Genomic DNA, 13723 nt, shown 5'->3' on the forward strand with positions numbered 1-13723 from the left:
GAGAGAAGATTCACAAGGCTGTAATAGCAACCTGAGCCATGGTATTAAAGAGCTGTGATGTTCCATAAAGGCAGGGATAAAGCCCATTTCATTCACTGCTATGTATCTAGCACCAAGCCTACTGCTAAGCAAATACTGGTTAGTCAGCTGATGCAACAAAAGAAAACTGGAGTGGGTAGGAGTTAATGTATACAAAAATGCCACACAAATAAAATTATAGGACCAGTGGGAAGAACCAGAAAAGAATCATTTAATTAATTAATACAACCAACAAATATTATTAAGTGCCTATTTTTGTTCTAGATGCCAAGGACAAAGCCTTGAACCAAGACAAAGAAAGGCTTACAGCCCTGGCTGGTTTGGCTCAGTGGACAGAGCATTGGCCTGCAAACTGGAGTCTCAGGTTTGATTCTAGTCAAGAGCATGTACCTCGGTTGCAGGCTCCTCCCTGGCTTGGGCCTGTGCAGGAGGAAACCAATTGTTGTGTTTCTCTCACATCGATATTTCTCTCTGTCTTTCCCTCTCTCTAAAAATCAATGGAAAAATATCTTCGGGTGAGGATTAAAAAAGAAAAAAGAAGAAGGGCTTACACACGGCTGAGGGGGACAGAGATTAATGCAAACATCATGATGAAAACAAAATGATGCTTTTCAGAGAACACGGGATGGAGAGGGCACTGCATTACAGAGGGCTATTCTAAAAACAGCTTTTCTCTTCTCAAAAAAAATAAAAGGGGGAGCTATTATGAAAATCTAACACATTAAATAAAAACTAAGTGCATGTGGGAGGGGGAGCTCTCTCTACAAGAGCAAGGAGTCATACCTAGATACACCAAAACAAGGTATCTGTGTCCCACAGAAGGGTAGAAGCTTAACAAAAACTGGGCTTCCACTTAATAGAAAGCAATCTATAGAACGGCAACAATTTACTTATCGCCAGAGTTTTAGAAATACAGAGTGGGGCAAAAGTAGGTTTATAGTTGTGAGTACGTAAAACTTGAATTTTATTATTGTATTATTATTTATTTGTTATTGTATGATTTTCCATACAAACAATGTAAACCAACTTTTGACCCACCCTGTATGCTTTCTTTCCCAGAAAACATAAGCCAGTTGAGCTACTGCATCTTCCCAAAATTACGTAAAATAGAAACGAGGCTAGAAAATGCACATGAAAGATATCAGGTTTCATACAACTAAATTATTTTTGCACAATGTTCTGCTTTTCTTCCTCTCCAGCAAAGTAAAACTTCCTATGCCAAATTCTTCCATAAACCCCTTAAGATTGTTCTTCAATGACAAGAACAAATGAATGCTGTTAATGATTTTCAGATTTTAAGCAATAATTCTCATATAAAACAATTTTTTCCTTGAGATTTGCCAAACTAGTCCTCTCCAAAAAAACTGTATCCTTGCTCTAAGAATTATTTACTGTATTGTCTGTCCAGGCTAATTTTTACTTTGAATGAGAACCAACAGAAGAGACAACTTTTCAAGGGATGATGAATTGAAAGCCAAAAAAACATTTTCTACTTTGTAGAATTGAATCCACATTGAATTATGGATAAATCTGGCAGTATCAAAGTAAAGAGTTTGTCAGCATATAAATCTCCACCTCCTTTTTCAAGTTTCACAAAGAATGGTCGGTTTTGATCATGATTTTTAGGGGCAAACACCATGCGTTTGGATCACATCTCTCATGTTGAGAAACATGCCATGAGTCGTTACCTTCTCTCTAGGCACTACAGATTCCTCTGGTTGATACATCTTTGCAAATGAACCTTTGCAGACATAAAGAATAAAGGGTAGCATTATGCAAATTCAGTATGCTTGAAGAGGGACAGTTAAACAGAAACTACCAATTTCCATAATAAATATTATCTTTCAAATGTCTTCAGAGTAAATTCTGTCCTATCAACCATACAGCATCTTGTAAATGTTGACATTTTTGGCAATTGTTTCTTATGAGGGGTAAAGGATTCTAAAATCAAGACAAGTTAAATTAAAAAATCGTGACCCTAATTCATTTTAAATTAGAACAAAATATGAACAAAGTAAATATTACCAAGATGTAAACTATTGTTAAATCTTCATTCTTCAGAACACTCTGGAACTGAAGATCAGGAATGAAAAAAAGAACCAGCTGTCTATGATGTAAATAAATCAGGTAGTCACGGCTGTATAAGTTGAAAATGCTTCACATTTCCTTAAGAAAAGCATGTGTGTTCTGATAGATGAAATACATTTAATTTCAAGATCTGCTTTATAAAACAAAATCAACACTATATTAAAAAGATTTTCATGGTGGAAATAAGCTAAACTGAGTCACAATAATTTATCTGACAAATGTTTCATTTTCCTTTCACAAGTCTACCAAAATATTTATGCCAAATGTTGCACAATTACATCACAGCCTCAGATGCTTCACAAACCAATAAAGGGATGAATAATATATGAAGACTTCCAATATATAAAATTATATAGATATTAAAATGTATATCCTCTAAGTACTTTGCCATTTCCCCCCTTTTGATTTCAAATTTTGGATAACCCTCAGAAAGACGCATCTCATTTCAACAGAGAATATGAGAAGTAGATGAAGAGGGGAAATTCCGTAAACCCCCCAGGTTTCTAGTGTGGAGGAGTAGTGTAAACAATGCCACACCATGATCACTGGTACATGAGGCTGGGAGATAAGATGGGGATCCAGTTTGGAGGAAGGGGAAAGATGATGAATTTATTTCTGGACATGCTGACTTAGAGTTAATACAGGTATCTCATGCAATCAGTATCTGAATACCTAAGATGCTATCAGGCCTCAGGAATTACATAGGCAGCTAGATATAAAAGTCTAGTCTAGATCTGAGAGTCATCAGGTGATATGTGGAAAAATCTGAATGAGACCACTCCAAATGAGTGTAGAGAATAAGAAAAAATGTAGACTGAGACACCTCTAGAAGAACAGATTTAAGACAAAGGCAGAGAAAGAGGAGCCATTAAAACAAAAGCCAGAATATAGAAGGTAAACCAAGAGACAGGTGCTACGAGTGGAGAATTTCAAGAAGCAGAAATAACTAGTATCAACCTCACAAATTTAAGATGAGGTTTGAGAAATACTTATTAAATACTTCAACGTGGAAGTCAGTGGTGACCTTATTGGGAAAATTTCTACAAGTGAAGAGGGATACATGCTGAGCAAAAGAAAGCAGCAAGGAGAAAGGAGGAATAGGGTGACTTTTTTACTGGCTTAGGCATGAAGGAGAAATTACATGGTGACAGTGAAAGGGAAGATGCTGGGCCAGGAGAGCATACAAGACTAAACAAAACCAGAGAGAAGAAAGTCAATGGACACCAAACTAAAGACACAGGAAAGATAATGGTTTTACTGTTTTCTCCAAATTAACTTCTGCACCGCAATATTTGCCTCCTTTGCTTTAACCCACAGAAATAATTACGGTGTTTGTTTCAGGGATCAGTGTTTGGAGAAAGCAGGTATATTCTTTAATGGAAAACCTTTCCAGATTCCACTAAACTCCAACCACGCTTCTCTCTCTGTATGCGCATCAAGAGTACATGTATATGCACACACAGAGACAACTTCAAATCCTGCCTGAAGTCTCCATTGTGGAAAATATAAAACAAGGCCCTGAACTAGACGTGAGAGCACCAGAATTATTATTATTTTGCCATTTTCTCTTTTTCAATAGAAAATAATACTGATTTCCATTTCTAAAAGATACAAATTATGGAATTTGAGAAAAACATTTCAATGATAAAAAAAACAATCACAGAACCAGCAAATTTTAGAACAAGAGCTTCGCAGGTATAATTGGAAAGATGCTAGATCAAACCTTCAGATTGAGGGTCTGTAGTAACTAGATTTTAGGTCTATGAGTCAGGTCATCCACCTTCTGGACCTTTGTGTTCTAAAACGTAAAGAAGAGATCACTGTGGTCCCATTCAGCCTTAAAAAGACCATGATTCTGGTCCTGTGTGTATTTCTAGGGAAAGAGAGCAGGGCTCCAAGAAGACAGTTCAATGACGTGAAAAGTTAGTGTGGTGGTGCCGTTTTGGAACTGAGGGTTGTCAATTGTCAGTTAAATGCTCTTTATGCTACAAAAGTTTTTATAAAGTTTGAAGACGTTGATGATATTTTTTAAATGCTCTATTCCTCCTCTTCCCCAAATTACATTTTCAAGACTGACACAGCCAAGGCTACAGTAAAAAGTGGACCTGTGCAGAATGTCTCTCCTAATATCCAGCTTAGAGGCTCTCTGGTACAGTCATGCTCACGATGGCTCTGAGTCATTTATCAAAGAAACAGGACACACTGTTCTGGTATGTAGTGCCATTATCTACACTGTGTTTAGGGGTATCTGCCTTCGACATAGGGTGCACAACATTCCCGATTTCACTGGAATCCTAGGAGGTCCCTTAGTTCTCTGACAAACTAAGCCTGATGCTCTATAGCGGCTGAATGAGTATCACTGCCTCTGGCTCTATTTTGTCTTCCACGTCACAGTATGTAAAGGCATCAAAGATGACACTGCAGCACCTCCTGAACACATAACAGGCTTTTCGATTTACTTTCAAAAATAGCTATCAAAAAATCGGTATGAGTAGTTACATAAAAGACAGAGTGGAGATGGGAGAAAAGGGATATTAGCAAGAAAGAAATGTTTACCATTTCATTACTCTCTATATAGGATCAAACCAACTTAATTTTTGCTAGACATATATTCTATAGAGCATTTTCTATATTTAAATTTACACACACATTTTTTTAAAGGACAGTTTGAAACTTTTTATTTAAACATCTAAAAAACATTCATATTTTGTTAAAAATAATCTTATAATGCTATCGTTTAAATAATTCTTGGAATTTATAAATACTGTAAAATATACAGTAAAGAGGTAAATCTTTAGTCAAGTGATATATCAAATACAGATTTATTTTGTCTTAGCACTAAAGCAAAATTCCCCCAGCCAAACAATTCATTTCATCCAGAAAAACAGTAACACCAATATTACTGAGACTACTTTTCAAAATACACCCTAAAACATCTGCCAACTGTATAAAACATGAACTTATGATATTAAAAGTAAATTCAATAAATCTCTTGGTCAATTTCTTTAGTTAATGCTAAATATTGTTACAGCATTAAAGTTCACTGCAAACTACTGATTTATTCTTTAAAAGCATTACAAAATAGCTAAAATGTATTCTTTTACCATACGGGTCTATTTTTAACAGAAAATGATAGTCTATGAAAAATCTTTAGGGCAAAGGCTAATTTAATATAAAAATACATTCCAGGTAATAACACATTCCTTTAGTCAATCTCTTCAGCCTAATAATCCCAGTAATTTCTTTAAAGGTTACAAACACTTTTAAACTATCTTGAATTTTATATAAATACTGATTAAGCAGAGCAACAACCAGGCATAATGAACACACGGTGATGTCAACTCACCTAAATAGGGAATGCAGGGTGTCATCTTTAAGCTACTTATATAGTCTCTGAGTCTTTTGTAGTTATCTTCTTTACTCATTACATATTCTAATTTTTCAAAGGTAGTTTTGTCTTTTCGACTTAGTAACTAAAAAACAAACAGAAAAGCCTAAGTTATTTCTAAATCCCATTTTATTATAGCAAAGACTTGAAGTTGTGTTGTATTTACTGTAAATTTAAATTTAATTTCAAAGTTATACATTCTTTAATTATATTTTGGTAATACATAAGTGACAAAATCAGACAAGTACATAACATCATTAAGTTAGTAAATTGTAATACATTATTTCCCATCTTTGCTATTTTAAATGGTTAAGCAATTTTTGTTGACAAGTTTTTCTTGACAAATTTAACTATGGCCACAATATTTGTAAACTGGTTTACATTTTTGGATTTTTGACATTTTTTCTTTTATCCCTTTGACCACTGGCTGTATCCACACAGTTGAATAATCAACTGAAACTGTTTTAAGAGGCTTGAGGGTAGATTTGTTGTGTGCGCCCTTTGAAAAACATAAAGATAATCAAGGAGAGTAAAAGAAAAGCAAGGTCAGTCGCCCAAAAAATATCTACACTGCCCTGAATATCAGCAAATAGCATCTCCAATATCTAACTCGATGCCATCTCCCACATCAACCACTCCCTAGCTTACTCCACTGTCAACAATGACCACCCTGCTATTCTTTGAACATTATTGGGGGCTTTGTACTGGCTACTACCTCTGCTCGGAATTCTCTTCTCCCAGATATCCACATGAATGGCTCTCTCAATTCCTTCAGGTCTCTCCCCAACTCTCACTTATCAGAGACTCTCTTACAACATATTATATGAAATACTTCCTTCCTCTTCTGTCCCATTTACTCTGCTTTATTTTTCTTCAGAGCGTTCATCACTATTTATGATACATCATTTATTTATTTACAGTTTATCTTTTCCCAGTAGACTGTTAGCTATATAAGAATGGGACTGTCTATATCACTTACTGTTTTATGTCAAGCAAATTACACAGTGCTTGGTACAGTATGGATTATTTTAAAATTTAATATAAACACCAAAAATTTTATTTAGATTAATAATGGAGCTGTTATTGAATTTAAAAAAAAATCTTTTCCATGCAAATACATGAAGGAGACAAAAAAATATCTTCAAGGAAAATGAAAATTAACTTGAGGAAAATGTAGCTCATTTCTAAACCACAATATAAATCAGAGTATAATTCTTTCCCCCAAAACTTCAAAGATGGAATTCATAACTGCATATTTATAATCATTTCCATTCCTCCATGAAATTCAAATTAAGAAAAGAGAATAAGGACATCATTATTGAAAAATAAATTTTAAAATAGGAAAACCCTTCACCCAGGTGTTTCTAAAATATAAAGAGGAGTGTAAATTCTTCCATACTAATGTTTTTCCAATATAGACATCTACCCTGGTTTTCACGAGAAACATCTGTCTGCAGACACTATGAAAAGTGAAAGTGACACTAGGCTAACCCCTTTAACATTGAAGAACAGTATTAAATATGAACACATTTAATTAAATGTAAAGTTTTACTTACATAAATCTAAACAAAAAATACCTAGAAAGCTTGAGGTCAGTATCATGTCACTCAAAGATGAAATATATAAATTTGCAGATGTAAAAATTCACATCCTGACCTTATCACGGTAATAAAACCAAATATGATTAACATATCAGAATGTGCAGCAACACTGCATAACAGCATGCCAACTCTCAGGCTTTCCATTATTCCTAAGGAAAACCCCCAAAGTTGACTAAAAATTAATGGAAACTAAGTATATTTTTTGAAACTTAAAATTTAGATTTTCCTTAAAATTTCCCAAAAGCATAGTTTTTACATGATTAAATGTATTTACACTTCCCATCAGTAAACATGAAAGACAGTATTGTCTAGATGCATAAAGACAAGCACCAAGTTGTAATTTATCCCAAAATTATCAGATTAGCCTCCTGAAACACTTGAGACATAAAAATGTAGGTTTCAAAGAACAGAGGACAAAGTAATTTAAAAATCCTTATCTATTATCATAATATTAACCTCACTAAGGACTACAAAAGAAACGAATACATCTTTACTTCCAATAGGAAGTCTAACCTTTCATTAACTTAAGGAGGATTACTCACCGCCCATGTTTTCGTCAATCTAAAAATCGGGGCGCTCTGTAAGCCAGAAACCACTGCCATGAGTGCATGGAGGTTATTCAGCTCATACAGTTTCTGAAGATTTAAGAAAAAGAGAAGAGGCGACAAATAAAGAGCATTAATACAAAAAAAAATCTTTAGATGAACAACAAGTAAAATCTAGGCATTGGTAGTGTCCATACTTAGCACCCTCATTGCTAAGATCTATCTTTAGAACACCTCAATTTTACCCCTAAGTTGCTTTTGGCCCTCAACAGAAATTCTGTATTCTAACCTGGCACTGCCCCCAAGCTCTGGGAACCAATCTACTTCTACTTGGGTAATATAATAACAAAAACAAAGATATGGCTGATATCAAGTTCACCTGGTATGATCATGCACCCTGGTATCCAGCAAGCAGTCTCCTTCCTTATACTAAAATATTACTAAGCCTCTGTCCTAAGATTTGAGTTTCAAGAAAAGGATCCTGATTTGGTTTCCTACTCAATACCACCATTATTCAGGGTTAGAGCTCAAACCTGCTTTCGACAGTCCTCTTCACTTTCCTGCTTCCTCCTGCCTGAATCCCCAGATCCAGGGTTCTTTGTTCATGCTTGGACATCCACCTGCTTCCCAGGACCAGACCTTGCTTTTATAGTCTCCTTGCAGACAACTTGTACCTAACAATAGGTTCCATCAGTTTGCCAAGACATCTACTCGACACTTTGTGATTATTCCCAGACTTCCTCATACTATGAGATGCTGACATCCCAAGAGCCCTATATAAAAATCAGTCATTTAAAATGGTTCTACGCCCTATTAAGCGACTCCAAGACAAAATGCCTGTTCTGAACATTAGAACAAAGAGAAGAGAAGGGTTCTGTTTCTCTAGAAAACTCAACCTAGTATGCCACCTTAACTCGGGTCTCAAAGAATTCCCATAAGGTTTCAAGAAATATAAACACAAGTAAAAAAAAAGGAAAATGAAAAAACACAAGGAAATAGGAACTCACAAATGGAGAACAACATCAGATATGTTGTTCTCAAATAAAATGAAGATTAAATGTGAAGGCCCTATCCAGAATGCAACATAAAAGCCAATGAGTTTTAAAAATTCTTAAAATAAGTTAAGGGACATGAAAGGTACAGCAAAAAGGCCAACATTTATCTCACTTTTTAGGAGATACTAAAAAAAATAATGGGGTAGAAACAATATTTGTGATGCAATGGCAGATTATTTTCCCAAATTACTAAAAGACAGTCATTCCTAAGGCCAGGAACTCAAGGAATCCTAAACAGAGTAAATACATTAAAAAAACAAACAAACAACCTGTAAGTCCGAAATAGCATTTTTTCAAGAACAAGTGTGATAAAAAGATGCTGTCAGACAAAATAAAATAAAGAAAGCGTTAAGAAAGAAGGATTTTTAAGAATGCTGCTGGAATGATTATTCATGGAAAATTATGAACTGGAATGTATAATTCATTCATATTATATATTAAATATACTCCACATAGAGGAAATACTCAAGCTATGAAACTTTTAAAGGCTAATTAAAAATCCATTTTTTTAAAAAAATTCTCAGAGCTTTCTTAAATGAAATATCCTTAAAGAAGACAATAAAATTAAGTAAAGATGAGTATGTTTTATTACTTAGCTAAGAACATCTATGTCAAAAGATAACATGAAAAGAGTAATGATAAGACAAGCCACAAATAGGAAGATGTATGCAAAGTATATAACAGAAAACTAGAAATTAGTTACATATTAAAAAACACTCCTAAAAAAAGAAAAGACCAACACCATAATAGAATATTATTCAAAGATCTTGAATAGACATTTCAGAGGAAAAAAACAACAACCCTAAATGGCCAAAATATAAAAAATGTTCATTCTCATCAGATTCAATGAAAGGTTACTGGTCTGTCATTTCTTTGAAGGTAGACTTTTCTCTATGCATTTCTAGGGTTTCACCTTCACATAAGCACCAAGAGACCCACACAAGAATGCTTTATAGCAGCAGTGTTTATAACAGCAATAATCTAAAAACTACCCAAGCTAAAACATACTGAACAATTTGTGGTATATGCAAACAACAGAATACAACAGAGATATACCCAAAACCACCCAGTAACACTGCTGAGTGAAAAAAACACATACCAAGTTGTGAAAGAATAACGTATCATGGAATAATTCATTTTAAACAAAATTCAAAATCATATACAACAATATATTATCCAGGGATACACGCACACATATAGTAAAAGTATAAAAGAGGAGCAAACAAAATTTACGGAAGTGGTTCCTTTTGTAGTGGGAGGTTAGGGGATTGCATATGAAGAGATGGGAATTTAAAGTGGGCAGTGGGCACAAGGCAATTCACTCTATCATTGTTTTGATACCTTAAATAAATTTTATAAATACTCTTTTGTGTTTATGGATAATTAGTTTTATGTACCAACTTGGCTAGGCTATAGTATCCAGTTATTTAATCAAACAGTGATCTAGGTGTTGCTATGAAAATACTTTGTAGATGGACCATCTACAATCGGATCATTTAAATTAAAAGATTATACTCTATAATCAGGTAGGCAGCATCACATCAGTTGAAACACCTTAAGAGTAAAAACTGAGGTTTCCTAGAGAAGAAATTCTGCCTCCAGGCTGCAGCCTCAACTCCTGCCTCAGATGCAAGGCTGTCTGCCTGGAGGCAGACATCTGCCCTACAGATGCCACACTTGCCAGCCCCAACCCCAAACCCAAACCCAGGAGTCAATTCTTTAAGTCAATTTATACATTACATATTTATACATATTTTACTGTCTCCAGAGAACCCAAACTGATACAATCTACTGAAAGAAGAGAAGACCTGCCAGCTTTGTAACAAACTTAATGTAGAAGGCAGAGAGTCAGAACAGGATTTAAGAGACACTGAGAAACAAAAAGTTATGAATGTAGGGTTTGGGATCAAAACAAGCACCGTCAAATGTAACTCAAAGTCTAAGAGCCTAAATTGGAACTAAATGCCATTTGACGAGCAGGATAATGGCAGGTTTGATGGGCAAAATTTGGTGGTTTTGAGTAGAATATACAAGCACATGAAAAACTAACAAAATTATGAGAAAACAATAATGCAAATTCATAATCTACGGAGAAAAGTCATGAATTTCTATAAGCTAAAACCCAATATTTACCTAACATACCACAAAGAATGTTTTAAAAATTTTATATGACATTTCCACAGAATATCAAATTTTAGAAGGCTAGTTCTGCCATCTAGTGCCACAAAATGTTAGAATACAATTGTTCCATGAGCTCAAGGAAAATAAGCAAGAGGTATGACTTACAATAATTGTAATTTTACAGTTATTACAAAACTTAAAACTATTAAAATGGTATACTTATTTTATTCTATCTTCCTTCATCACAGGTGAGCTAAGTTATATAATTATTACAAGAAGAACGATGTGGCTACAAGTACACCACTTTTTAGTGAACCTAACATAAATTTGGAGTTGTTACAAGTTTTATATTCTTTTTTTTTTTTTTTTTTTTTTTTTTAGAGAGGAAGGGAGGGGGAAGAGAGAGAGAGAAACAATGATCAGTTGCCTCCCACTTATGCACAGACCTGGGATTGAACCTGTAACCTGGGGAAGTGCCCTGACCAGGAACAGAACCCGCTATCTTTTAGTGTATGGAATGACACTCGAGCCAACTGAACCATCTGGCCAGGACAGGGAGTTGTTACAAGTTTTAATAAAATCTTGGAATCTTCTTGTGGAATGTTCATTCCATCCTCCTCTCTAAATTCTGCTTGTCCTTTAAATCCATGTTCCATTTCTCTTGCTGCATTTATTACCTATGCCCCCAATAACTACGTAATTAACGTATTTGGTTAACATCCTCATTTATACTATTCTTTTAAAAATAAAGTCTTATCATTCCCCATATGCGTGGCAGAATGATCTATTTCAAAAGCAGTTAATTGCTATACATTCTCCTATTGAATTCTATAAGGCTTTCTTAATTACCTGCAGAATAGTCCAATATTTAAATATAGACTTCACCATAATCTGACCTGTCTACTTATTCAGTTAAATAAATAAAGTCATTCAGCTATTCTAAGAGAGGGAGAAAAAGGTATGAAAGATATAAAAAATAGAGAAATAAAGGAAAAAGCGGAGAAAACAAGCATCCAGCTTAAAAAACTGGCTTATATGAATCAATACATCTTACTTTCCAGCATCAGTAAATAGTAAATAAAGTATCACAGGCAAATATTCACAAACATTGCTGAGTGGTTGAACTAAAAAACAGAAACACAAGTTTTTCTTACCTTCGCAGTTTTAATATAGTGGCTCAAAACTTCTGCTCTAATTTTTAATGTTTGAGCATGAAGAATCTCTCTAACAACCCAAAAGCTTACCTGCAAATAAAAATTAAAAATAGGTGAATGGCAAGATTCTTTACTCACTAGGATCACAGTAATGACAAGAGCTACATGAAGACCCACCTAGAGCTTTCTCTTTCCCTTCACTCACCACCAGGACATAACTAATCTTCAAATGTTGTATACACGTCACATATATAGACAGAATAAGATGCACATGTATGTATATGTGTGCACACACATAAAAACACCACTACTATTTTTAATTGGTAGAAGCTAATATAAATTTTGAAGGAAAAGAGTTGAGAGAGTGCAATGAAGCCAGAGTGATGCAACATGAACACTATACAAATACAAGTGTTTTTTGCTGTATTTTGAAATACTTTGGCAGAATTGGGTAACCTCTAAGACCAGACACTGGAAAATATGCTAGGTAGAGCACGTTTTCCATGGCTATGTAATCCCACTTGTCATTTATTTATAATGAACAGAATCTTAAGTGTGGAAAATCCCAAGTACAGTTTTCTTGGTCTGAATAAAATGAAAATACCATAAAAAATACATACAAGTCATTCTAAAGTGAAGATTGTATTTTAGAAGTTATGCAGTGCTTTCTAGTTCGGTGAAACCACGGTCATGATTTCTTTTAAAAGAACATTTAAAATCATTCATCAGAAGGTGCATTAGATTTAATATTACTAAATGTTCTATACAGGTGAAAATAGTATGATTATATGATACAATGTAACACGCATATAACATATTAACTCATGTACAATAAAAATAAAAATCAAAGCACTATCGTTTGGCTCAAATTTATATAAATCTAAAAACAGGATGTAGTTAGAAATCTTAGTGTAAAAGATGATGCCACTACCTCATGTTTCTTCACCTATTTTTAGTGAGAAATATTTCAGATTTTCCTTGCTATTTTCATCAGTAAACTGTCAAAATATATATATATTTTACAAGTGTAGATGTAAAAGAAAAATGTATATATTTTACAAAGCCATCTTTATATCTGTTACTATATTTGCCCTAGTAATGGCAATAACTATCCCTAATTCTAAGTTTAGTTCTAAAATATATAAAAGGTTATATTTTAGATATTTTAACAATAACCTTAGCAATTATCAACTGAGAGTGCAATCTAAACTGCATAATCATTGACTTAATCAATTTTAATGTGAGATAAATATTAAGACAAATATGATTTTTAAAAATGGAAACAACAACAACAAAATAAATAAAATGTATGTCCTAAAAAAGAAAAAAAGAAAACATGACCACAAATTCTTTGTCATTCCTCTCATCTAAAGTTGTCACCTCTCACTGGATCTGGACAGGCTCCTGAGCGCCTCGATGAATACAGAGTTAAAGAAATGGATGCTGACCTCCTGGACAAGGTCATGCTGGAACAGTCTCTCCTGGCCCCTGGGCTACCATGGAAGAGGTCTAGCTTTGCTCAGACCACCAGGCGGGAAAGGCTAAGTGTGGGTGCTCCCCAGTCGGCAGTCCCAGCTAAAGTCAACCCCCCTAAGAATCCTGACCCAGACAACCAATACCAAGACATAGTTTAATAATATTACTGTACTTAAAAGAAAAAAAATATTTGGCCATTGAGACAAAAAGAGAAAGTGATTTTTTAGAAGAAGGAAATTTAATTGTCATCATACTT

At 34.3% G+C, this 13723-nt stretch overlaps 1 protein-coding gene across 5 annotated transcripts in view; it reads right to left on the reverse strand.

The window, feature by feature from the left end:
* RALGPS2 (Ral GEF with PH domain and SH3 binding motif 2) overlaps positions 1-13723 on the reverse strand; it is a 122169-nt gene that overhangs the window by 52662 nt on the left and 55784 nt on the right. For all 5 annotated transcript variants that reach the window (XM_059673729.1, XM_059673728.1, XM_059673725.1 and 2 more), the window contains 3 exons: positions 11992-12081; positions 7659-7751; positions 5474-5600 (listed from right to left, as the gene is read on the reverse strand). In XM_059673729.1, coding sequence (XP_059529712.1) covers positions 5474-5600; positions 7659-7751; positions 11992-12081 — 310 coding nt within the window. The remainder of the gene's footprint in view (positions 1-5473; positions 5601-7658; positions 7752-11991; positions 12082-13723) is intronic.

This window comes from Myotis daubentonii, chromosome 18 (assembly GCF_963259705.1).
Source record: "Myotis daubentonii chromosome 18, mMyoDau2.1, whole genome shotgun sequence".
Lineage (NCBI taxonomy): Eukaryota > Metazoa > Chordata > Mammalia > Chiroptera > Vespertilionidae > Myotis > Myotis daubentonii.